A 24,798-nucleotide genomic window follows, 5' to 3' on the forward strand; every position below is an offset into this window, starting at 1 on the left:
TTCTTTTGGGCGTCCTCTGCGTTTACCGTCTTCGGTGCTCATTTCACCACGTTTAAATAGGAAGCATCTTAGCATACCAATCCTTGAAGGTTGATTTTCCTGGGGCAGTGTCCGGAAACTGTATATTTTCCCTTCAAACAGCATTATTTTATCAATACGCGAAATTCTTTTTTATCAATTTTTTTCACAATAACAAATGTTACTTCACTCAAAATGCTATAATTCACAAACTAATGATCCGATAGCTGTGAAATTTATACACTCATCTTTTGAGGGTTATGGCTAACTAAAAAACGTATGGATTTAATTCTAGTAGCGCCATCTATGGTCAGGCTGGGGACTTTTCAATTGACCTGTTAAAGCTAAATGTGGTATTTCTCGAAGAAGATTGGTCATTTTTAAAATAATTTCGTCTACCTTATAGAATCACATGAAAGGCGTTTTACTGGTTTGGCGGATAAAGATCAGAAACCGCCTCGTTATTGTACTGCATGATCTCGACGCCGGGTCAAGCGCGGAAACATTGTTCGCTTGTTTTATTATTTTCAATAGCGAAATTGCTCCACGGTAAAAATAAAAATAAAAATCGATTTAGCTACGAAGGCATGTCGTGTAATATAAGGCGATATTTTGTTCTTTTTAAGACGTCTCCGGTACAGTCTTGCCGTTGTACATTACGGACTGTAAAAGTGGAGTAAAGATTAGGGTCGTAAATTTGAAATATCTAAAAATCGATGGGACATTCGGCGCGTAAAACGGCGAAAATCCTCAAAACGATCGACATAAAATTAGAGGCAAATCGAGGCCGGGGACACCGGCGGAGCCCAATGAGACAAACCGTTTTATTACGAACGTCTTATTTCCGGCCTCGGATCGGTTAAATGTTCCGCGAAAGTTATATTTCGGGGGAACGGCGAGCAATTTCCGAACGGCGGGTTTTATTTCGTCGAACACACAAAACGCGATAAACGCGATTTATGACGACGCGACACGAAAAACAACACACCCCCAGCCCGATTTTTTTCCGGTACATCAATCGGAAACGCACGTATGTTTTCCCCGTCATATTTTTCTATTTTGGTTTTGTTTGTTTTGGGTAGCCACGACTTTTCAATATCACCGAATTTACATTTGTCTCTGGTATTTGATCGAGAGTAAAATATTTAATAGTGGTTAAAAAAAGTTTACTATTTTATATGTAAAATTTAGTTTTTGATGAACCTTTTTTGGAATTTCGGTTATTCATTTGCTATATATGAACCAATATATATTTTATTAAAAAATTCCTAACAGCAGGAAAATAAAATATAAATTTAATTTTTTTTTTAATAAATATGTATATAAATCTATTAGGACTATAAATTAATTTTAATTTTTTTTTAAATTTGAAACTTTAATGTAAAACAACGATACAACGGAGTTCATCTCGAAAGAATGATGTATTTTTTCAAGCAATATGAATGATCCATTTTTTGGTATATTCATAAGAACTGAAGCGCTGCTCAGACAAGTCACAACGTATACGTCGGAACAAGTGATAATCGTAAGGAGCAAGATCTGGAGAATACGACGGGTAGGGTAGAACTTACCATTTTAATGTCCCCAAGTATACTTTCACCGATTTTGTAACATGCGGCCGAGCATTGTCAAGCTGAAGAATAACATTGTTATGTACTTGCTCGTATTCCAACGGCTTTCTGCACAGTTTCGATAGCGATTCCCATTGATGGTATCATTAGGTTTTATCCGCTTATAAATTACCACATCAAGCTGATCCCACCGTATATATAGCTTAACATGACCAAGCGGTCCCTTTTTTTTTACTTTAGATTATAGTAATGGATCTAATTTTCAACACCACTGAACGTAGCATTTTACACATAATTTCACCAAATGCTTTTCAATGCCTCTTGGCTTCAACTCACAAAATATTCTTATGGATAATTCCATATCATAATTCATCTTCAATTGGAAATGGTTTTGCGGGTTACTTCTTCGAGTAATGCCTTCAGGTAGCTGTCCAGAATGCTCTTTATCCTCGGTACCATAATCACCACTATAAAATATAGAGGCTAGTACTCACTGTTGAGTTAAAGTTTACTGTAAATAGGTATATACTATGCACTATCGCTTCAACCTACTTATTTCCTTGGGCATTGTCCAGTGGCTGAATTGCGTCCACGTTGCCATGATTGACTGCGAAATATTCGTTGATTACGTAACGATAAACATCGGTAATTAATCGAAGAACATTATTTTGGCAGCGATGGATTGCTAGTTTGTTTGATGCTTTAGTGCAACCTTATAATTGACTCAAGGAAAAAATAAACAGAAGAAATAAACGAGCAAATTATAATAATAGGAAAAAGTGTAGATAATTCAATATATATTACATTACATAACACAAGGGCACAATAAAAGCTGCATAATATAAAAAAGCTTGAGTGAATGGAAAATAACATCAAAAATGTAATTTTTTCAAAGATATAATAATTAAAAATGGATTTTTAAAAACGTCAATGAACTTAGGAATTTATAAAAAAACATAACAAGGAAAAAATTAGAAACAAGCGAAGAAAGAAAATAAAAGATAAAATATTAATAAAATTCATTCCAATTATTGTGTTTACCATGTTCAGCTAAAGAAATTGTGTCTCTTAGACAACAGAAAGAAATCAAGCTGGCTTGATTGGTCCAGTGGTAAAGGCGACAGGTTGGTCCTACTGCAATAGTCGCAGGTTCGAATCCTGCCAAGGCATGATCGTTAATATATGTGCGTAATTGTTTAACATTTATGATTGTCCTTGGACAAGATTGCAAAATCCGACAAGGAAAATGATCCCAGTCACGCCAGTAACCCGGCTGGGCAAGACCGGATGTCTTCTGGGATGATTTCTAAGTTCGACACTCGCCAGTCGGTAGGCTTAATGCCGAGGACCATAGTTCGGAGCCCACGTTAAACTGTAAGTCCAGTTCATATATACACTCGTTGGTAAAAAAGAAGACTTTGAAATATAAAAAAAGAAAGAAATCATAAAATAAAAAATTCAATTAAAATATGCTTCAACAAAATACAAATTCAAATAAATAGATCTATACATACATCTATTTTTCAAATGTGGTTTTGTAGATTTAAAGCCGAGCAAAACACAAAACTAATCTGACCCACTTGTACAACGAATAGCTCTAATAATTCTCGACGATTCTGAATACAACGCTGAAATAATTCGCTTCCATAGTTACAATCAGAAAAACTATATTAATCGGAGAGTTAACGAATAGGTCCTTAAATTTTACCGATATTTTACCGGAAACTCTGCAAAATTGCATCCATTAAGTTCAAGTCAACCGAAATTAACTGACACTTAATCACCATTGTCTAACGTTATTACCGGCAAGTACGGCGCGAACGAGGAACGCGCAAAATGTCCGGTTTTAATTGCTAATTGAAGATGTCTGATTCATATGCATGGATAAACGACATACTAATTCGGATAATTAATACTGATAAATGGCATATATGTTAATTTATAGTCGTATCAGCGCCAGGCGTATCACAGCCAGCGCTAGCATAATTCTTTTTCTTTTCCTCCTTTTTCCTTCCTTTTTTATTAATTTCTGTTAAGTAGTCTTCATTACTATTAATATTTATTCCATACTGGTACTTATAATTTATCAAATATTCTTGAACAAACATTATTCAAAACATTGTTAGAGCAAGAAGTACAGTAAGATAATTAGTTTCAGAGTGATAAAAGCTCAATTTTTTATGAAAATTTTCCAAAAAACAAATAAGTAAGGTATATGAGAAGAGTGTTCATATATCATCATCACAAGTCAATTGAAAAGTCCCCGGCATGACACATAGATGTCGCTAACAGAATTAAATCCATGTTTTTAGTTAGCCCTAACCCTCAAGAAATGCGTGTATAAATTTGACAGCTGTCGTACTATAGTTTGTGAATTGTAGTATTTTGAGTGAAGCAACTTGCAATTTGCTATTGTGAATAAAATGGATAAAAAGGAATTTCGCGTATTGATAAAATATTGCTTTTTGAAGGGAAAAAATACAGTTGAAGCAAAAACTTGGCTGGATACTGCCCCCAGAAAATCAACCACCAAGGATTGATATACTACGTTTAGACGTCGTGAAATGAGCACCGAAGACGGTGAACGCAGTGGACGCCCCAAAGGGGTTGTTACCGAAAAAAACATTTAAAAAATCCACAAAATGATTTTGAATGACCGTAAATTAGAACTGAATGAAATAGCAGATACTCTAAAGATATTAACTGAACGTGTACATCATATCATTCACGAATATTTGGGTATGAAAAAGCTCTGTGCAAAGTGCGCGAGCTCACTTAAAAAAAACAACGAGTTGATGATTCGAAGCAGTGTTTGAAGATGATCAAACGTAATAAACCCGAGTTATTGCATCGATATGTGACAATGGATGAAACATGGCTCAATCATTTCACTCCGAACTCCAATCGACAGTCATCCAAGTGGACTGCACACGATGAACCCGCACTAAAACGTGGGAAAACGCAATCAGCTGGCAAGGTTATGGCGTCTGTATTTTGGGATGCGCATGGAATAATTTTCATTGACTACCTTCAAAAAGGAAGGACCATTAACAGCGACTATTACGTAGCGTTTGAAGGGCAAAATCGCCGAAAACGGCCGCATTTGAAGAAAAAGAAAGTGCTGCTTCAGCAAGACAAAGCACCGTGTCACAAGTCGGTATTCTCCAGATTTGGCCCCCAGCTACTATTTCCTGTTCTTCGATCGCAGAAACTAAGGCCTTTTTTGAGGTAAAGGACATATCGTACTACAAAAATGGTATCAAAATGTTCGAGGGTCGCTATAATGAGTGTATCACCCTTGAAGGGAATTATGTTGAAAATAACTAGTTTTGTCAAAAAAATGTGTTTTACTATGGTAGGCCGGGGACTTTTCAATTAACAGTTTATAGTACTAGAGCATTATATTTATTTAGAGATTAAAATTAGTGGGACTTTCAATTTTAAATCTCCAAGATATTTCCAAATCCATAAAGTGATAAATTGCTAAGAGGCTCGCTTTCAACCTTTTCAAGTGAGTATTTCAACTTTTAGACAAGTGTTTTCACTTAAGAAGTTACGTATTAAGAAGAGTGTTGTTACTGTCGAAATAACTTATATTTTTAAAAATAAACTGACTGATTATCATCATCATATTTAAAAAAAGCAATAAAATTAATTTTTCGTTCAATCGATATTTATTGAAGAAACTTTTGGAGGCACAAAGGGAAACTTCGATTTATCCATTGAAATTAAATTTTTGTCAATTATTTGACTCGACTTTAATTGAATCTTTAGTTAGGGCAACAACTTGTTTATTTGTTGCGAACAACGGCTGATAATTGGGGATCGACACTTTATACCAGTGTCGTACAGACAATGATTCATGTTTTACGTTTTTTTTTCCTACAAAATAACAAAACTACATTTAACAATCAACACAAAATCATAATATAATTTGTAATGAATAGTTGATACTCTGGTCCAAGTCAGAAGCATTTAAACAGCATACTCCTTAAGTACATCACTGAGGATAGTTTAAAAAACACTTTTATAATTGCTAATTAAATAAGGAATTCAAAGTTATCTTAATCATCCAAGGCTAACTAGATTGTTAGAAATTAGTGTTAGAAGATTCTTTCCTTTATATGTTAAAGTCTCTTTTTTACCAACTATAAGTTTATCTGGACTGAGCCTAAAGTTTAACGTGGGCTCCGAATCACGGTTCTCGGCATTAAGCCTACCGACTGGCGAGTCACCAACTTAGAAATCATCCCAGAAGACATCCTGGTTATTGGCGTGATTGGGATCATTTTCCTTGTAGGATTTTACACTCTTGCTTAGGATAAACACAAATATTAAACAATCACAAACTTAAATTTATGACCATGCCCCAGCAGGATTCGAACCCGCGACTATTGCAGCAATTGGAGGACCGTCCTGTCGCCTTTAGCACTGTGCCAACTAAGCCGGTAGAAGATTCTTGTAGAAAACACAAGGCAACACCAATTACTAACTCCCTGCGACGTAACATTAAAACAAACTACTATTATCAACGTTTTCTTCGAAATATATAAACATTCACTTTGTAACCATTTACAACTAATATACTTCCTTGGCACTTTTAGAAATTGGTTTGACCACAAGAAGCAACAAATGTGAAAAAACATACCGACCAATAAAAAGAGAAAGTGAAAGAACCAAAAAGATAAAAATTAAAGAAGTGAAGAAAGGTTCAAAAATGGATTAGAAAGCTATTGAATTTTTAATGGAATTTATAATAGAGTATGGAAAGACGAAATAATACCACATGATTGGCAAATAGCACTTGTTGATCCGACATATAAAAACGGAAATAAAACAGAAGACCAACGGTCTATGGCGAATATATTCGACACCATCTATGACGCATATCACGTTACACGATCTGAACCGCATATATATACAGCAATAGCTCAGCAATATTGGAGTCGTTGATTTCATGTTATTCCCAAAAATATTTAAAATAATCGCAACGTGACATAAACTGCCATTAGAGCATAATATTTACAAATAAAATAAAAGCTAGATTAGCTGATACTCATTGTATATTAAAATCCTCAAGACGATTAAAGTTGCCAAGGAAAAATCGTACAAACTAAAATAAAATGCAAATCTCATCCGATCATCGCACAGTACGAAGAGATATCGTAAATCTCTCTCGAACAATTTATCAATGCAAATCCCGAACGACTTGTAACGACAAGAAGAAAATTGCTAAGTTGACTTCAGTCGTGAAATCCTTAACTTAATCAAACTGCAAATTAAAACTCGATCGCGGAACTTTCTTAAAAAGCGTCTATATTAAACTGCGACCAAAAGAGAGCAAAACTTACTTAGTAGTAAATCTCTAAATCAATTTTGCTTAACGGAACAAACTTTTTCCTGGAAAGTTCCCGAGTTTTTTATGGGATGTTCGATTATTTATTTATTTTACTAATTACAAACAAAGATTTACGCTATAAGTTGCATGGCACGTGAAGAACTTTTATAAAGTAACACAAATTATTGGTGGTCAAAATAATTAACGTTCTATTACTAAATAGTTATAAAAACACTTCAAATTCCACAAGCAGTACACCCGCCTTAACAATAGTCGTGGAAGTGTACATAATGATCAACATGTTTGTCGAATATCTCCAAAATATGTTGAATACTTACCTTTAATAGCTGGATCAGAATGATGATAGCAAGTAGAGACTTGACACCCTCTTCTTTGTTCTAAACTAGGACAGTGTCTGCCTCCGTTTTGAGGTTGAATTTTGATAGATCTAGACCTGGACATGGTTCCTGGGCCACAATCGGCATCACAAGCTGACCACGGACCCCATGGAGTTACTTGACAATCGACCACTAAAAGAAAATTAATTCATTTTTAGTAAAGACTTACATTTACAAAATGTTAATGGTATATATACTTTTAATTATATATTAACAAAAATACCAAATTCATAGCAGATTTATTCAATTCGCATTATTTTACCAGATGTAGAGAATAATTCTTATTGTATTATTCCACTTTTTCTATTGTTTGTGTTGTCAAACTGTAATATATGTCTCAACATTACTGACGTAGTGCAATATAACTAACTAAAACATTGTAATGTATAATGTATATAGTCGAATATAATATACAACATATAATAGAAAAATAAATATAGAATCTATGAAAGTAGCACAACAATTATATCCACCAATATGAAAAAAAAAGTAAAAAAGCACATTTCAAATCCGAATCAAGAGGGTTTTATTAAAAATATTTTGAGATATAAAAACACAGCGTCTTTGCATAATATATTTTCTCTTCAGAAAAAGGATCATCGGGATCATTTAAATTACAATTGAATTAAAATTAATAAAGAAGTATGTTAATTTTAATGAATTTAGCAGAAAGTTGGTTGTTGCTAATGACAGAAAATGAAATTTGAATCATCCTTAAATGTATATCTCATCATATTATGAAATATATATCGCAAAATGGTTCCGAAACTATAGCATGATTTTATAAGGCATATTAATATAACAGTATTTAGAAATCTATTTTTCAATATTATTTATATAATAAGGTAAAAAGCAGAATTTTGATCCATATATATAAAAAATGTTGCCTGTTTATATCTATATATTACATATGCCTATATATTACCTTGACAAGCGTTAGATCTTCTTCCAATAAAATTACCAAGTCACGTCATCAACACCGTCGAACGTTTTGCCAAATTCGGTTTATAAAAATGTGAAATCTCTTTGAAACTCGGAGCATTTTTCTTTCTCATTTTACAGAATGATGTCTGATGCGTCCGAATAAGTAACCAAATCGGTCTATAGAATTCGATTAGTCGATAGTGTTGGTACTTACTGGTCGACACCGTTGTCAATGTAAATAAAAAAACAGTTCTAACCTACAAACTAATGTAGCTGTTTAATTACCTGTAGTTTGATCCCTTCGAAAATATATACATTAAATGTACTATAATATTTTAATAAATTAAATTTTATAGCGTTATTTGTATTTCATTATTTGATCTGCATTAAATTTTTGTTGTCAGAGGCAAAATAAATCAATGCTTAAATTTAGTGCGGCAACGTTGCATTATAAACTTTGATAACGTGCATTGGCTGGTTTATTAAAAGGATTATAAAAATCCTTTTGATTGACTTTTTCGATTTTCTAACGCTTTCGATATTTGTTTAAGCTTTTTTAAAGCTAAAACATCTCTTATCTCTTTCCTTGTCTTTCCCAAAATTAGTAGGAGACAAGAAGGAATCCATATATTAAAATATTCGTATATGTTCAAATGAAATAGTACTAACCAGCTAAATTTATTATATTATGCAATTGTTACTTTCCATATATTAAAATACGATGAAACATATTTGAGATCATTATTTCATTCCTTTTTCATAAATTCAAAGTAACACTAAAATGTCAAATTAATTTTAGACTGCTACTCAAGAAATTAAATTTATATAAAATGTACTGAACTTTGTAGCATAGAGATTTAAACAATTATACCTGCCCTTTCTTCTCTCAAAATTAACACTGAAAGGAATTCGTCGAGTTCCGACTTGTTTCATGAACGCGCAGTCCGAAAACAGTCGAAGCGTGCATTCGAGTGACATAGTAATTACTATAGCCATTTCAGAGGGTTATGATTAGTTATGGGAATTATCGACTGAAAACGGCTATCGACTGTTTAGTAACTGACCACTTTTTACTATCGACTGATTCAGTCAACTGCTTTCAGTCGCTATTTTCGGTCCTAATAATTTGACTACTTTTACTATCGGACTAGGGATGCAGAAAAATATCGATATTTTTGACAGATATTTTTTCAAAATAAATTAAATATAATTTTTAATACATCTTTAAAATTGGCGATGGTTCGATGCATTTTCATTTTTTATTAAAAATATGCATATGGTAAAATATCGATATTTTTCATACTTGTTACAAAAATATATTGTTTTTTTCTCCGATATATCGATTTTTTTTATAAAAATCGAAAACGATATATCGATATTTTCTAAAATACCGATAATCGAAATATTGATATTTTTATCGGTGGCCAACACCCCTATATCGGACCTACTAGTTTCATTCGAATTATTTTTAACCGACTTCGAAAAAGGAGGAGGTTCTATGTTCGCCGATTTCTCCGTCAATTATGGACCGATTTTCAAAATTAGTTTTTGTTCGAAATTTATATGGAAGTGTGAACTTCCATACATATTTATATTTATTATTAAAAAAAATTATATATAATAAAAATAAAAAGTAAACAAAACAAATTTAATTTGTGGATCGGCACAGACTTCAAACTCTTCAGATGGTGGTGGTTAAAATAATATTATAAATATAAAAATAGATTTAGGTAGGTATTAAGCTAAATGGTGTGTATATAGTAGAATATAAAATACGTGTAGTAGATAAGTTAAATAAGTTTTTTATTTAATTATTACGATTGTTAAATATATATTTTATTTTAACACGTTTTTTTTTGTGTTTAAAATCTAAATTTGATTATTTTTTACTTTTTAGTGAGTTCCTTATTTATTTTCTAAAGTCGGTTCAAACGTTTTGACTTTGCCGTCCTCCTAATATATATGGTTTTATGATTTATTTGCAGTATGATTGTTAATAATATATTGCACATTATTATAGCAGCATTTTGGAACTCTACTTCTCAAGATTATCTTTTTCAGCTGATCGTACTTTTGAGCAATGGAGAATCATTAAGTATCTTGTCTTATGATTCAATGCATTTTTCACCTGAAATAAAAGGTAGCGAGCGTTTCTTGGACGATGTTCGTTTTAGAACGCGAACGTAAAACTGAAAAAAACCGTTAATTAGAACGGAAAAGCATTTGGCAATATTTTCATTGTCTTCGGGATACGGTGAGCGCTCGTTTCGTCCGTCGCCGGTGCAAATAGCGTCGGTGCCGCGTTCCTCGTAATTAATCGGGATCTCCCCCGCGTCCGCTTCACCCTTTCGCCCCCCTCGAGTGCAATACCGTAACCAGACAATCGATTTTTTTCTCTCTTTTCGTTGCTCGTCTCGTCCTCCGTCTTTTATTTTTATAGTTTCCACTTTACCAGCTCGCCGGAGAGTTCATTCGGATTGTTTTTATAATGAATTATTAGGAGGTGTGCAGCGCCGGTTAGATTTTACGCGAAGATTTTACGTTGACCAATTACTACTTGTAATTGGATATTACGGGCCAGGAAAACGGAAAAAATGAAAAAATTCATTTAAATTTCAAACATTGAGCAATGATATATAGTCTATTCAAAGTTTATTTATAAATGCGTCATCGAAATTTGTAACGTCAAAACGTTACAATATTGCCGCATCAACTGTGAGTTTTAGTTCAGTTTGGCTTTGACATACAAAACAATTCTACTCTAAATGAAATAATTGAACAAAAATATTATCAAATATAATTTATTTTAACATTATAGTACAAATTCAGTTTATAAAAATGTAAAATCTCTTTGAAACTCGGAGAATTTTTCTTCCTCATTTTACTAATTAGCATTACTCTAGATAAAAAGAGACAGAATGTCTGATGCGTCCGAATAAGTACCAAATCGGTCTATAGAATTCCATTAGTCGATAGTGTTGGTATTTACTGGTCGACACCGTTGTCAATGTAAATAATAAAACAATTCTAACCTACAAGCTAATGTAACCGTTTAATTACCTGTAGTTTGAGTCCTTCGATAATATATACATTAGATGACAAACAAAAATATTATCAAATATAATTTATTTTAACATTATAGTACCTCTAAAAACTACAGTTAATTATACGGCCACAATAATTTATAGGTAAGAGTTAAAACTCCTTATCACTATTGGTTTCAAGAATTTTGCATACACCTGACAATTGGACGTCGTCCGGTTGTCAGACGTATGCAAAACGTAAAATATATACATATGTGAAAAAAAAACTTTTCTGCAACCTTATATATGCCATTATGTGTTAAAAGTACTTATTCACCAATTGAGTATTTTTACTCTATTACTATATTCATACCTACTACAATTACTTCCTGGTGAAAACATTAAAAAATTCCACCGGAAAACCCATTAACTTTTTCCGGTTTTAATTACAAGCACCTTTTGCATTAACTAATTATTTCGACTTGTGACCTGTAAAACACGACGTTGTAAAACGTTAATTAGAGAGGAAAAAATCATTCAGCATCCGAGCATACGAACACATTGTTCTTGTTCATTGTTCATTGTTCATAATCTAGAAAGTGTTCTTCTTTAAATTACTTATTCGATAATAAATATTATTTAAAACTACCTGATATTTTATACCTTAGCTTCAATTTATTTTGGCTAATACCTCTAGCATTTATTAGTTTGTAAAGGAAATTTGAGAGAGCAGCACAGAGGATATAGCTCGTCCGATAAAACAACCAATGCACATCAAAGATCAAGTCGAATACATGCCAATTCCAATTTGTAAAAATGTAAAATTACTTTTAAACTTGAAGCGGATTTTTCCTTCATATTTTATCTTAGTTACAAAATATTTTTAACAAAAAAATTGAACCGACTTCAAAAAATCAATAAAGAACTCACTAAGAATTAAAAAATAATCGAAGTTAAAATCGAATTAAAAACAAACAAAAACCTTATTTAGCCTATCGACTACACGTATTTTATATTCTACTATATACACACAATTTAGCTTAATACCTACATAAACCTATTTATCAAGTTACAATATCATTTTAACTACTACCAACTGATTACTTTGAAGTCGGTGCCGAACCCACACAATTATATTAATTTAGATTTGTTTTGTTTGTAATTTATTTTTTTGTATATGTCAAAATTATTTTATTATTTTTGTATTGTTTGAGCCCGACACCGACTTCAAAGTGTAATCAGTTGGTAATAATTAACATAATATTGTAAATAGACATAGTGTATATTAATGAAAGAAATTATAAAAAATTCAAGATTGAATGAAAATATTACTGATGGTGTACTACTAACTGCCAACAGTCAAGACCATGCTAACAAACAACAGTAAAATTGAATAAAAAATAAACGGCTGAAAGGGAAAAAGGAAATAAACATAAAAATTGAAAAGGCAAAGTAAGTAAATTCGAGAGGACGCCTTAAGTGAACCTGAGATGAGAGTATTCTAGAAAGGAAACCTAGATACTTCCGGAAAGAGAGGGAACAGACGCATACTATATCACAAATAGACCACAGTGGTACGAAAGTTGTTTTTCATTAAATTTTATTCCAGTTTACAAAAATATATAAAACCAAAATCTTGTGGAGATAATTGATAAGAGTATGGGGATATCTTGAGCTTGAAACCAGTAATTTAATCCCTCTTAGAAAAGTCGGGGCGTTCCGATTTAGAAACACGGATTCCTTTTCTAAAGGGAAATCCATCAGGACGCCAATTCCCCGAGGTTTAGCCGTCGCATGAACCTTGTTTAATCCCAGACATGACCGACATTCCATTAAAAATGACGTTAGTAACGCACTGGAACATCCTGATAATTTAACCCGCTTTGGTATCATCAAAAATAACTTAGTTACGGTACCTATATCTGCCTTATTCGCAGGAATTTGGAGTTTTCGAAAGAGTGGATTTATCTTGGATGTTTCTGTTCCAAAGAAGCTATTGTCTTTAATGTTTTATGTTACTCTCAGAATTTTCTCTGTACAATTATTATACTTGACAATATATAACGTTAAATATGTTCACAAATATCATCAAGCAGTTAGTGACGGTGTTTAAAAATCACGTTGATTGTCCTCATCTCTGTCAATCTTTCGTATTTACCATATTTACTCAGAGTAAGTTGAAAAAAACTTACATGGAAAGTTGAGAAAATGTTTTTTATCGAACCGATTTTTCGGTTTTAATTAACGAACAATTAAATTAACTTAAGGATAACTCATTAAATTTTAACTTCATCAAGCAATTTTAACATTTTAATAAGTCACCGGAGGTTTTATTACCTAAATAATATTACATCGCTGACAATTATAAATTACAAATTGTCGTAACTTTGTCAAGTTTTTGGCAGATTTAGAAAAAAACGGAGACATTCATCAAGTTAAGAAAGGCCAATACATTACTCTCCATTCTCCAAGTATCCCTTAAATAGAGACTTCAAAGTTTATCTCGGAATAGAACGAGAGCAAGTTCCAAGTTAAAATTGAGTGCGCAAGCATGTAAAGTACGTGACGGAGAAACTGGAAGCCGTTTAATTTAACACAAATTAAGAGAAATTGACGCTTGGCACGTACGGTGGCCGCTTTCAAACAGTCTGGACCACTTAAATGTATTGGTGACCGTGTAAGATACGTATTTCCCGAGGAATTGTTCTTATTTTTATTTCCCCCGTTATTGATCTTCAAAGAGCTTTCGAATATGTTCTTCTTGCCAAATATTATCGTTATTAGAGCTTTACATAGAATAAATTCAACTGCGATAACAAAATCGATATTATTTGTTACTTTTTCTGTGAAAAAAAAAGATTCAGAATTCTACGCGAAATAGACATCATTATTTTTGGATTATTATTGTGTTCTGGCTTTTAGGCGAGACGTAAAGCTTACTAGGAAAATCTTTTGAAATATTCATGTGTAAAATAAAAGAGGAAAGAGCAAGTCCAACCAAACGCTGAACCCAAAACCAGCCGGCGCATAATAAATGGATACAATACCGCACTCAATTTGCTTAGAAAGACTGTTTGTGTTTGATTAATGTCTTATTATAAGATGACGGCGAGCGACAGCTTTAAAAAAAACCTCCGAAATTGGGAATACCAATATTAATATTTCTTAGTTTAGAAGTTAGTCAAGAAAATATCTTTTTTATCAATTACATCTCATATTAGATATGCTTAGTACTGTCCTAGTTCACACATCAATTTATTACTACTGTTTTACTGTACTTGCATTAATATACAAGCAAGGCGAGAACGGGATTAATACATCGGTTTGTATTTCGAAAAAAGAAAGTATCTGAGAAGAATTTAAATAACAAAGTTACACATTTTCTTATAATATTAATGGATGATATACGAAATGTTAAATAGACAAATCAGGAATGCATATAGTGTATCAAATTATGAAAAAAAGTATCGATAGAAGCTTTTGCAGTTGATGTAATAATAAAAACTGATGGACCAGAACATCTCAAACAGATGGAATATGATACTATGTTCAGAGAATATGTAATGATAGCAAATAAAGGCAAAATGAAAACATTCTGACAGGAGAGACAGAAGTAATAAATACCCAAATTGAAAGTGTAAACATAGAACAAGTAAATGAATTTAAATATTTGGGTATATACATATTAACAAAATTTACAGACCAATATTAACTTTTGATCCAAAGACGTAGATATTGTTAAATACAGATAAAAGTATATATAAAGTAAAACAAATACAAGAAACAGAAATGAAATACCTCAGAAAAGTAAGCAGATCAAAAGATATCAACATTCAATCAGTGGAAGAACATACAGAAAGATAATTCAGTTGGTAAACATACAACCCATAGAAGGCACACGGCAGGTAACAAAAATATGGGAAGCAACAGTAGAGAGGGGAAAAGTTAGACTTCTAGACCAGATTTCTTCTTCTGGTCATCCCAAGTAATCCTGCGATGAATGTATTAGAGAAATTATTCAGAAGAGAGGAAAATCACGACCGAAGCAAGACAGAAAAAATGAAAGCATTCTGAAGAATAGACAATAAGCATAACACATCTATTAACTACATTTAATTACATAATATCAATGGATATGATTTTTTGGCCTCTCTACTTGAACAACATTGAACTGTTGATCAAAAATTGCAGTTGTATTAAAATGAAATGAATCCGCTAGTTGGATTTATTTATATTTCAGTTCAAATTGTTTTCTTTGTTTATATGATCATACAATCGTTTGTTTTGTGAGATGATAGGAGGAAAACTGAACGAAACCTATATTTTTATGTAAAAATAGAGAAAATGAATACTTCCCAGTTCACTATTATTCGAAATTATTCAACGGAACTCTAATGTTCCTTATGAACAAAATTGTCACGTAATTTTATTTATATATTCATACGGAGGATATATAAACACATGAAGTGGAAACATATGAAGCCAAGCGCCAGACCTAAAACAGGCTGGCGGATAACAAATGGTTACAATACCGCATAAAATTTAGTTTCCGAGAGCCGGATCGTTTTTGATTAATGTCTTCTTATTATAGTCTGGTGCGGAACAGGAATCGTATCTAACTTTGAAATTGAAGGAGCATTATTGAGATGGTGAAGTTTTTTTCGTCTCTTAGCTGAGCGGCGTGTTGCAGGATTGCTTTCTTTTTGGGTTATTAGGTGACGTTGATGTTTTCGCCACCGAGAAATCTAACTTTTAGTTTGCTCTTTAATAGCAAAATTGATATCAGTATCGGGTGTAAGTAAATTTCTATTGTAAATTCGATTTTATGTTTCGTTTTTTTCTGTTCAATTTCAATTTTTCAGGTTGTTTTCGATAACCCCAATCCATGTCATTTTTGGAGCTATACGCCGCGTTTTCCACCCAAAACGTTGATTCCGTCACAGAAGTGTGTGAGGAATTCTCTGAATTTAGTCCTCAACTGTATGCTGATCGTCACATCTCAAGTGACTTTATTCGAATAAGATCTCAGAGAAAATCATGTAGAATTTGCCATCGTCACAGTCAAGCATCCTTTATAAAAGATACAACCGTACAGATATCAGTCTGTATCCAAGTCACGCAGCCATACACATGGAATCTTAAGATCGAAATTCGAAAGAGGCGGATTTTAGCCTTAATTATAGCCTAGAGAAGCAAAAGCTATTACAGATTGACCGAATAGGCTTATTACTTTATCAGAAGATGCTACTTTCTTTACCTCTATTACAGATACTAGGTAATTATACTCCAGCATTTCCACCAATTGGATCCCGTTGAAATTTACAAAAACAGGCGATCCATCAGTTGTAACACTATTGTGTTAATGTACGAATTATATATTGAATAATATAATGGCTATATATATAATAATTATACATGAAGAATGATAGAAGCTTCAACAAAATTGAAGACCAGAACACACCCACTACTCCGTAGAGCTCCTATCTTCCTCCGTCTGACAATCATTTGTTTGTGGCTTAGCAAAACGAGTCATTCATTCCATTCAACAGTCAGACAATATTATCCTTCTTATTTTATTCTTGTCAAAAAGAGATACAATGCTGTCTGATGCATCCGAACATGTAACCGAATCAGCCTATGAAAGTCGTTATATATCAAGTTGCTAAGGTTTTTATTGAAAATGTTTTAACGTATTGCAGATGCACTGAATTATTAGTATAGATACAGTCACTAAAATATCTTAAAATTGAAAAATTTAATCTTGAATCCATCGAAAAGAAACCATCCTCGTGATGGTGAGGAATCAACATCAACTTGATGTTAACTCTTCCAGATAGCAAATATATGAAATGTAAACAGTGAGTAGTATTTCATGGTAGACAAATTTAATACCATTATTTCAGAAGAAACTGTTAGTCTGGAAAGTATCCAAAGAATGCTTAGAGATATGCAGCTCTGTGAGGGATGTAGAACATCCCTTCATACACTGTTGGCAAAAAAAATGGCAACCTAAGAATGGTTCTAATAGATTTTTCAGACAATTTTTAAAAGCATGTAATAAAATTAAAGAAGATTTATTTAAATTTGTGTATTTAGATGAGGCATGGATATTTCAGAATGGGACATTGGATCATTCATGGTAAGATGATAATAAAAATAGTATTATATAGCTTTAGGGTAAATGATATGGCTCAGTGAATGGAGGTAAAACTAAATAAAACAGTGGTGTTTATATTATGTGACCGTTACTTATTGAAGTAATATAAAAATGTGGAAAATACAAAATAGATAAAACGCAGCGGTGTTACCTGGAGACGCGAATACTTTGTTGATGTTTATTCCACGATGTAAAATTCGACATGCCTGAAGGTCGCTACATAACAAAAGTTGTTAGAAAGGAAAGGTAAAAGTTTGAATAACAATTCATTAGGCCACTAATTTAATAGCCATAGAATTTATTAAAAATTCATTGCTCGATCAGAAGAAGAATCAGCAGAAGGAATTGACAAATGATGGAATCGTGAATTCAATGCTGATCATTTCCAAGACAGGGTAATGAGTGTGGAAACAACTAAAGGTGAGTATATAATTAATACATAATAATTGTAGGAAATAATATTGTAAAGTGTGAATGATTGATTAGCATAGATGTGTATCTAAATTTTCAGAATAAATATGAGCAATTGGTTAAAATGTATGAGGAGAGAAAAAAGACTAACTGTTTTGCAGATATGGCAAATGAATTAAGGAGAATGCAGTGCAGAAGGAAGCAAAAACTAAAAGTACAAGGTAAATTCTCTCTAGTGAATATTAAATACATTATTTGGATATATAACTGTTAATTAGGTAGATAACAAAACAAATGCGCCTAGAATTCTACTTCATACGTGGTGTAGAAAAGAGTCCAATATAAATATAATAAAACACAATCCTAACCTACAAACTATTACAACTGTATAATTAATTGTAGTTTTAAATCCTTCGATATGATATGCAGTAGATATACTATAATGTTAAAATTAATTATGTTTGATAATATTTTTGTTTCATTATTTTATTTAGATTATAAGTTTGTTATGTCAGAGCCAAAATGAACTTTAATGCAGAAACATTGCGACATTTTGACGTCATCGATTTAGATGATAAAAGTTCACTGTTTTATTGAATGAAGTATCGTATAGTCAGTTTTTTACTGAAAAATCTCAGAAGTTCTACTATAACGGAATTGTAATATTATCAGAAGACCGTCCATGAAATAGCACACTAATTAATGTTTGCTAGTTAAATTCGTTTTAAACCCACGAAAAACACTATTATAATGGAGAGAACAGGTAACACAATTAATTCATTGTCCTTTCAAGTTGCATGACCCCTGCAGTGAAGCTTATACGCAATATCGCAAGGGTGATTGCCGTATCTTTGTATTGAGATAGACGATATACAAACAATACACATTCAGGACGTTAATAGAGGCGTAAACCGGCTGGTAAACATCTTGTCTCTATTATATAAGCCAATAACAATGCTAATAAGAGATAATCTGATAAGTTAAACGCCATTATCAGGTATCAATAGCAGTAAACTGAGAACAGTGCGTGCGAGGAGGCAAATCCACTTTCGCCGTCCCGGCGCGCAAGGCTTAACAACAAAGCCGGGAGGACTTTTCCCTATCCAGATCTCGAGGAGCGCGCTCGGAATAGTTCTTAATTGGAGTGGATGTAGAAGTGATGGAGAGGTCGCATAAATAACTTTATTCTAATGGAGGGCCTTTGTGTCTCCTCGACCCAGAGAACGCAGTTAATTTTTACCGGGCAGAGCGTGAAAGCGGGGACCTTGTTGATGGGTCTTCGGGTGGCTTTTATCTAGATTAGCGACCTCTTTTATTTATTTATCTGTATCTATTATTAGCGTCGTTAGTAGCTTGCATTGTCTTGCTTTTTTTGGCTTCGTTTTGTTTGCAAAAACAATAGATTACACTGGAAAGATTTATGTTGTCCGTAAAGGTTATATAATTTAAAACAAATTAGAAAAGCGATTAAGAGTTTAATAGTATTTTTTAATAAATTCTGCTGTTTCGCAAAAATATTTCTGTAAAAAATACTACTTAAATATTTAAAACAGAACATCGATTCCCCCAAGTTCAAGTGAAAAGAGCGTATTAAAAAAATGAGCAGAACTTTGTATGAGGCTTCAAAAAAATGGTGTTTCGACAATAATCCAAATTATCATTCTATAAGAAATTGTTATTCTTTAAACAAATTTTGACGACAATATTGGCCTGCAGTGTGAAACTATGGGGTAGCATAAACTAATCCAAAATTACTAAAAGAAAGTTTTTCGTAGCACTGTTAACGGTACTGGTAATGGTGCATTAAAAATGGTAACATTCACCAAGACCTGGACTTTAAGAACTATATGAAGGAAATATTACTAAATAGTTGTAGATAATAACGAGTTATATTGAGTGGAACGCACTTTTAAATATAAGAATATGTTCTAAATCCTTATGAATAGAATTTATGTGCGAGTTTGGACGACTATATCAATGTTATAGATGTTACAGTAGCAGTTAATCGACTGCAACTAAATGTGAATGGGTGACGATATCCGGTAAAGATCTGATAATTAAATTATCTCTAGCTGTTTCACAATAGATAGACAACCATTTCTAGCTATAAATGGATAATTTAACTATAATAAAAATATATTTCAAGGAAAACTGAACATTAATTATAAACATTTCAAGTAGAAAATATTGTAATAAAATATGTAATGTCAATAAAACCATACTTTGTAATATAAATTCACTATACATTATCGCATAGTATTCATACTTAAACACATAAAATACGAATTAAATGATTTATGAACATAATAAACTATAAACTCAGCCACTTGATGTACTACAGAATGTTTAGTTTACGAATAAAGTTATAACATAAATTATAGCAATTCTTTGATCAACATATTGATTAATGTAACATAGTTGCACTGTAGTAAAATTTAAACTTAATCTGTAAACAGTACTAAAAATATTTCAACATTAGTTGAAAATACGTCATGAAAATTCAGTTGTGTATAGAATCTAAAACAATTGTTTATAAAACCAGGTATAAACATATAACTACTCATTACTACAAAGCCTACATTATGTAACTTCTTATCTTAATACATCCTAAACAACATTAGTCTAAGGGTATTAATTTGACAATAATGTCTTATTATTTAAACATGAAATCTAATTTCTCAGTACCAACATCGATAAAATTGTAAGTATTAAAATGACAAGGATCTCAACTATATATCAGCAAATAATTCACTCTATACATATTAAGGATATAACTGATAGTTCACCTCCACAGCGCGATTAGAAACAACCAACAAAGTTTTAGAATTATAAAACAATGCAGTTTCAACCGAATGCAGATATCTGGCGGTTATAAATAGCAGCGAACTAAACACGGCTCTGACGTGACTGGATTTAACATTTTCGTTCGAATAATCTATTTCAACGATCGTGTGCATTTTTGTTTTTCTTTTTAATACATTCTCGTAATATCCTAGAAGAAATAAGTGAATTTCAACCGGCTTAGTCGGGCAGAGATCAGTCCAAATCAAATTCCTTAAGGCATATAGACAGGTATTATTGTAATAAACTGATAATAAAATATCCTAGAAACCAAGTAACGCTACGAGTTTGCAGGGCCTCTATATATCTAAACATTTTTTGAAATGGTGCTGAAGGATATTACTTCCATGTTAATAAATTGCACACTTCAAATAGTTGCAATATATTTATAATTACGACCAATAAAATTCAGCATCAGGACAATATCTGATAATCTTAATATAATTACAGATGACAAAAATTCTGTGTTTCTGTCGGTAACTCATCTCCGATAAAGAAACAACTTTATTTACAACAGGTGGTTAAGATTAATGACTGAATATAGTCGAAACAGTCGAACTAGTCGATGGTAAAAAAACGAGCAACTGAAGACAGTAATTTCTATTTCAGTGAAATGCAGACTTCGTCTGTTTTTCTATTCCCGATATCAGATGGAGATGTACGAATTCCTTCTCGTACTAATTTTGAGAAGGAAAAGGACGGATATAGTTGTTTGATTCTTTGTGGTGTACAAATCAGTTCATGTTAAATTGGTAAGTGATATTGACAAAAAGGGAATGGAATAATAATCCCAACTAGATTTAATCGTATTTTAATATTCCAAAATTAACAATAACATAATATAACAGAAGTAATTGGTCTATTTCTATTTCATTCCAACTTCAGTGAGACGGGAACGTACATATTTCTTTTCGAATTTTCTGTGAGAAAGAAAATGAAAGAGACAACTACTGTAATATATTACCTTCAAAATAACAGCTTAATTTTGAATGATATAAAATTATTTTTGTATTTTATATATTTGACTTGATTGTGATTGTTTAATATTTGTAATTTTCTTAGATAAGGGTGTAAAACCCGACAAGGAAATTGATCCAGGCTGGGTAAGACCAAATGTGATCTGGGATGATTGGATGGTCACTCGCCAATCGGTAGGCTTAATGCCTAGGACCATGGTTCGGAGCCCACGTTAAACAGTCCAGTCCAGATAAACCCAACCACATATAAATCTATGTAAGCATAAATTCGGCATATTATTTCCAAGGTTGCGGCTATGACATCAAAGTTTGAACGTTAAAAATCACTCGAATGAAACTAGTAGGTCCGAAAATAGTAACTGAAAGTTCAGGACTGAAACAGTTGATAGTGAAAAGTAGTCAAATCAGTCGGATGGAAAATAGCGACTGAAACAGTCGTTAGTTCCAAACACTAGTTAAAATGTATTTATATTCATAAGTATGTTCATAATGTGTACATATTCTTAAGGTTGAAGCATGCTTACCGCAAATGTGTAACGTATGTAGCTTTGAGCGCAATATCAGTAGAATAAACTAACATATATATGAAATCATAACATTGCATACATACGGTTAGTGAAAGATTTTACAAAAACCGGAAAGGTTGTGTACAGCTGGAGCTAAATAAATCAAGTGATACGAAGTTGTATGCCATATAACAAAGACATTCATTAACTTACATAAACCGTAATGTTTGAATAAAATGAGACCAATAAAGTATTCTCTTTCTCTCACCACTCATTATGTCCCACAGTATGTTGAACACATCAAATAATAATAAACAAAGAGCGTGTATTTTAAATCCGAACAAAAATAGAAACACAAAAAAGGGACGGAATAAAAGGTCCTGAAAAACTTTATTACGATTCGGAGAAAGAAAAACAGATGAGTCAGACAACGAGATTCCCGCAGGATGGGTATTTTGGCGCGACGCTCTCGCAACCTTCCGTCGTCCCCCCGCCTTCCACCTTCACCCCCGCAGCTCATAAATCAGACGATAATCCAGGTTTCAAAATTTAATAAAACGGCGACCACACACGCCGCCACTTATTAAAAATTCTTTTTTCACAGTGGTACAGACACGGCTTTATATATATGTCGAGGAAAAAAAACAGCGGGCATATTAATTTTCTCTCGGCAAAAGGCGGGGGATAGAAACGGACAAGTTTCGCGTAAAAAACTAAACAAACGCTTTGTTTCGTATATGAATAGGATAAATAGAAACATTTTTACGATATAATCCCATCGCGCTGTTTTATCGGATGTATGAGTCTGGATCCGTTAATGTTTTTTCGGTTATCTGATCCACACCGTGAAATTGTAGATACGGATTTTCTGCTCGCATTTCTATTAAAGTAAAAATATGTTCCATACTAAATAAAACGAAGTTAACATAAAAATAATTGTAAAATTATAAAAATGTTTCGAGCTCAAGACTAGTTTTTTACCTTCATGCATCATTCTTGGTTAAATAGCCAAAATATATTGCTTTAACTAAATTAACCACTTAAAAAATACACTTAATTAATAAACATCATTTTAAAGATCAATACAAGTTGACACTAACCACCTCTTAACTGACTTTGCCCTGAAAATGTGCATATAGTCTATCTAAAATAACAGTGAACTCATGCCATCAAGATATTTAATGTATTACCTAACATAATTTGTAAATTCGTTTTAGAATCAGATAATATTTTCCTTCTCATTTTATTCAACTTGAAAAGAGACACAATGTTATTGTTTGATACGTTCGAACACGTAATCGAATCAACCAGCAAAAGTTGCCCCATTGTCAAACGTCTACAAAATTCCTCAAAATATTAATTATAATATCATTGCAGATATATCGTTCTTCATGTTGGAAACAGGAATAGTTAATAACAGCTTCGGTTTGAATGGACTCGATCAGACACATTAACGAAGAAATTGATATATGATGGAAACTTAGTTATTCACTTGAATGAAACTTTATGAATATGGGATTATTATCATGCCAATGCTGATAATCTCCAAGACAGGGTGATGAGAGTGGAAATAACTAAAGGTAAGTTTATAATTAATATATGATAACTATAGAAAATCTTATTGTAGAATGTAAAAGATATATGTGCACAAATATGTGTGTGATTGTATTGTATTGATCAGAATATATATCAGCATTTGCTTAAAAATGTGTGAGGGGAGAAAGAATATTAAATTAACACTTAGCAGATAAGACAAATTCATTAAGGAGAATGGATGGAAATCTAGTTGTATCAAGAAAGATGTATACAGGTAGTAACAGAACAAATTATGGAGAAATACATTGATACTAAAATGACTGTACAATGAAACACTGTACTGAAGTAAACAAGAACTAAACGTAAGCGATAAATCTGTTTTCTAATGAATGTAAAATAATTACTTGGATACACAATTGTTAATTAGGTAGATTAGGCCTCCAACGGATACCACTGCATAAAAAACACACGCCTAGAACTCCAACTCATAGGTGATGTGGAAAAGAGTATAATTAACTGTAATTTAAAGTCCTTCGATAATATATGCATTAAATGTACTATAATATTAAAATTAACTATATTTCATAACAGTTTTTATTTAACTAAATTATGTTGTAGCCAAAATAAACTAAGGCTCGGAGTTGATGGGGCAACATTGTGTCATTTTGACATCATCAACTCAGATGACGTGAGTTCACTGTTTTTTTGAAGGGACCATAGAAATGAAATGAACCACTCCAACTCATCGGAATGACATTTCTCCAAAGTTAAATCTCTATATACTCTGTGGTTATAATTAAGGAACACACTCAACAAAAATATAATTTTAATATGTCATATAAAATACTAGTTTATATTCTAATTGTCCGTATTGTCTTCTTACAACTTACCTCTAGCCCTATGCAAATTAAAATTCTAAATTGAAGTGTTACGTTTTAATTAAAAGTTGTATTAAAACTACGTAAATTACTACCTCGATATGTTCCCGTTTTAATTAAATTTCCTACTACGACATCAAATAGAATCTAGTTGAATAAAAAAAATGGACGGCATCCTGTTTTTAACATTTAACACTTAATAGATGTTGTGAACTTTTAA

General features: G+C 32.3%; 1 protein-coding gene and 1 long non-coding RNA gene across 3 annotated transcripts in view; one reads left to right on the forward strand and one right to left on the reverse strand.

Moving 5' to 3' along the window:
* Positions 1-24,798, reverse strand: part of vex (somatomedin-B and thrombospondin type-1 domain-containing protein) — a 279,653-nt gene that overhangs the window by 169,696 nt on the left and 85,159 nt on the right. Inside the window, exon 2 of the mRNA XM_076397783.1 lies at positions 7,266-7,457. Within this exon, the coding sequence (XP_076253898.1) occupies positions 7,266-7,457 (192 nt within the window). The remainder of the gene's footprint in view (positions 1-7,265; positions 7,458-24,798) is intronic.
* On the forward strand, positions 20,397-24,619 carry LOC143192433 (uncharacterized). 2 transcript variants are annotated; one of them, XR_013004780.1, is made up of 7 exons: positions 20,397-20,912; positions 20,976-21,198; positions 21,291-21,433; positions 21,744-21,914; positions 23,542-24,062; positions 24,128-24,254; positions 24,319-24,619. It is a non-coding gene; the product is annotated as an uncharacterized LOC143192433 (long non-coding RNA). The 2 variants fall into 2 exon arrangements; XR_013004779.1 differs by lacking the exons at positions 20,976-21,198; positions 21,291-21,433 and having other exon boundaries at positions 20,522-20,912; positions 24,319-24,592.

Source organism: Rhynchophorus ferrugineus, unplaced genomic scaffold (assembly GCF_030347505.1).
Source record: "Rhynchophorus ferrugineus isolate W39M unplaced genomic scaffold, kcgeb_rfMv2 rfM3, whole genome shotgun sequence".
Classification (NCBI taxonomy): Eukaryota; Metazoa; Arthropoda; class Insecta; order Coleoptera; family Curculionidae; genus Rhynchophorus; species Rhynchophorus ferrugineus.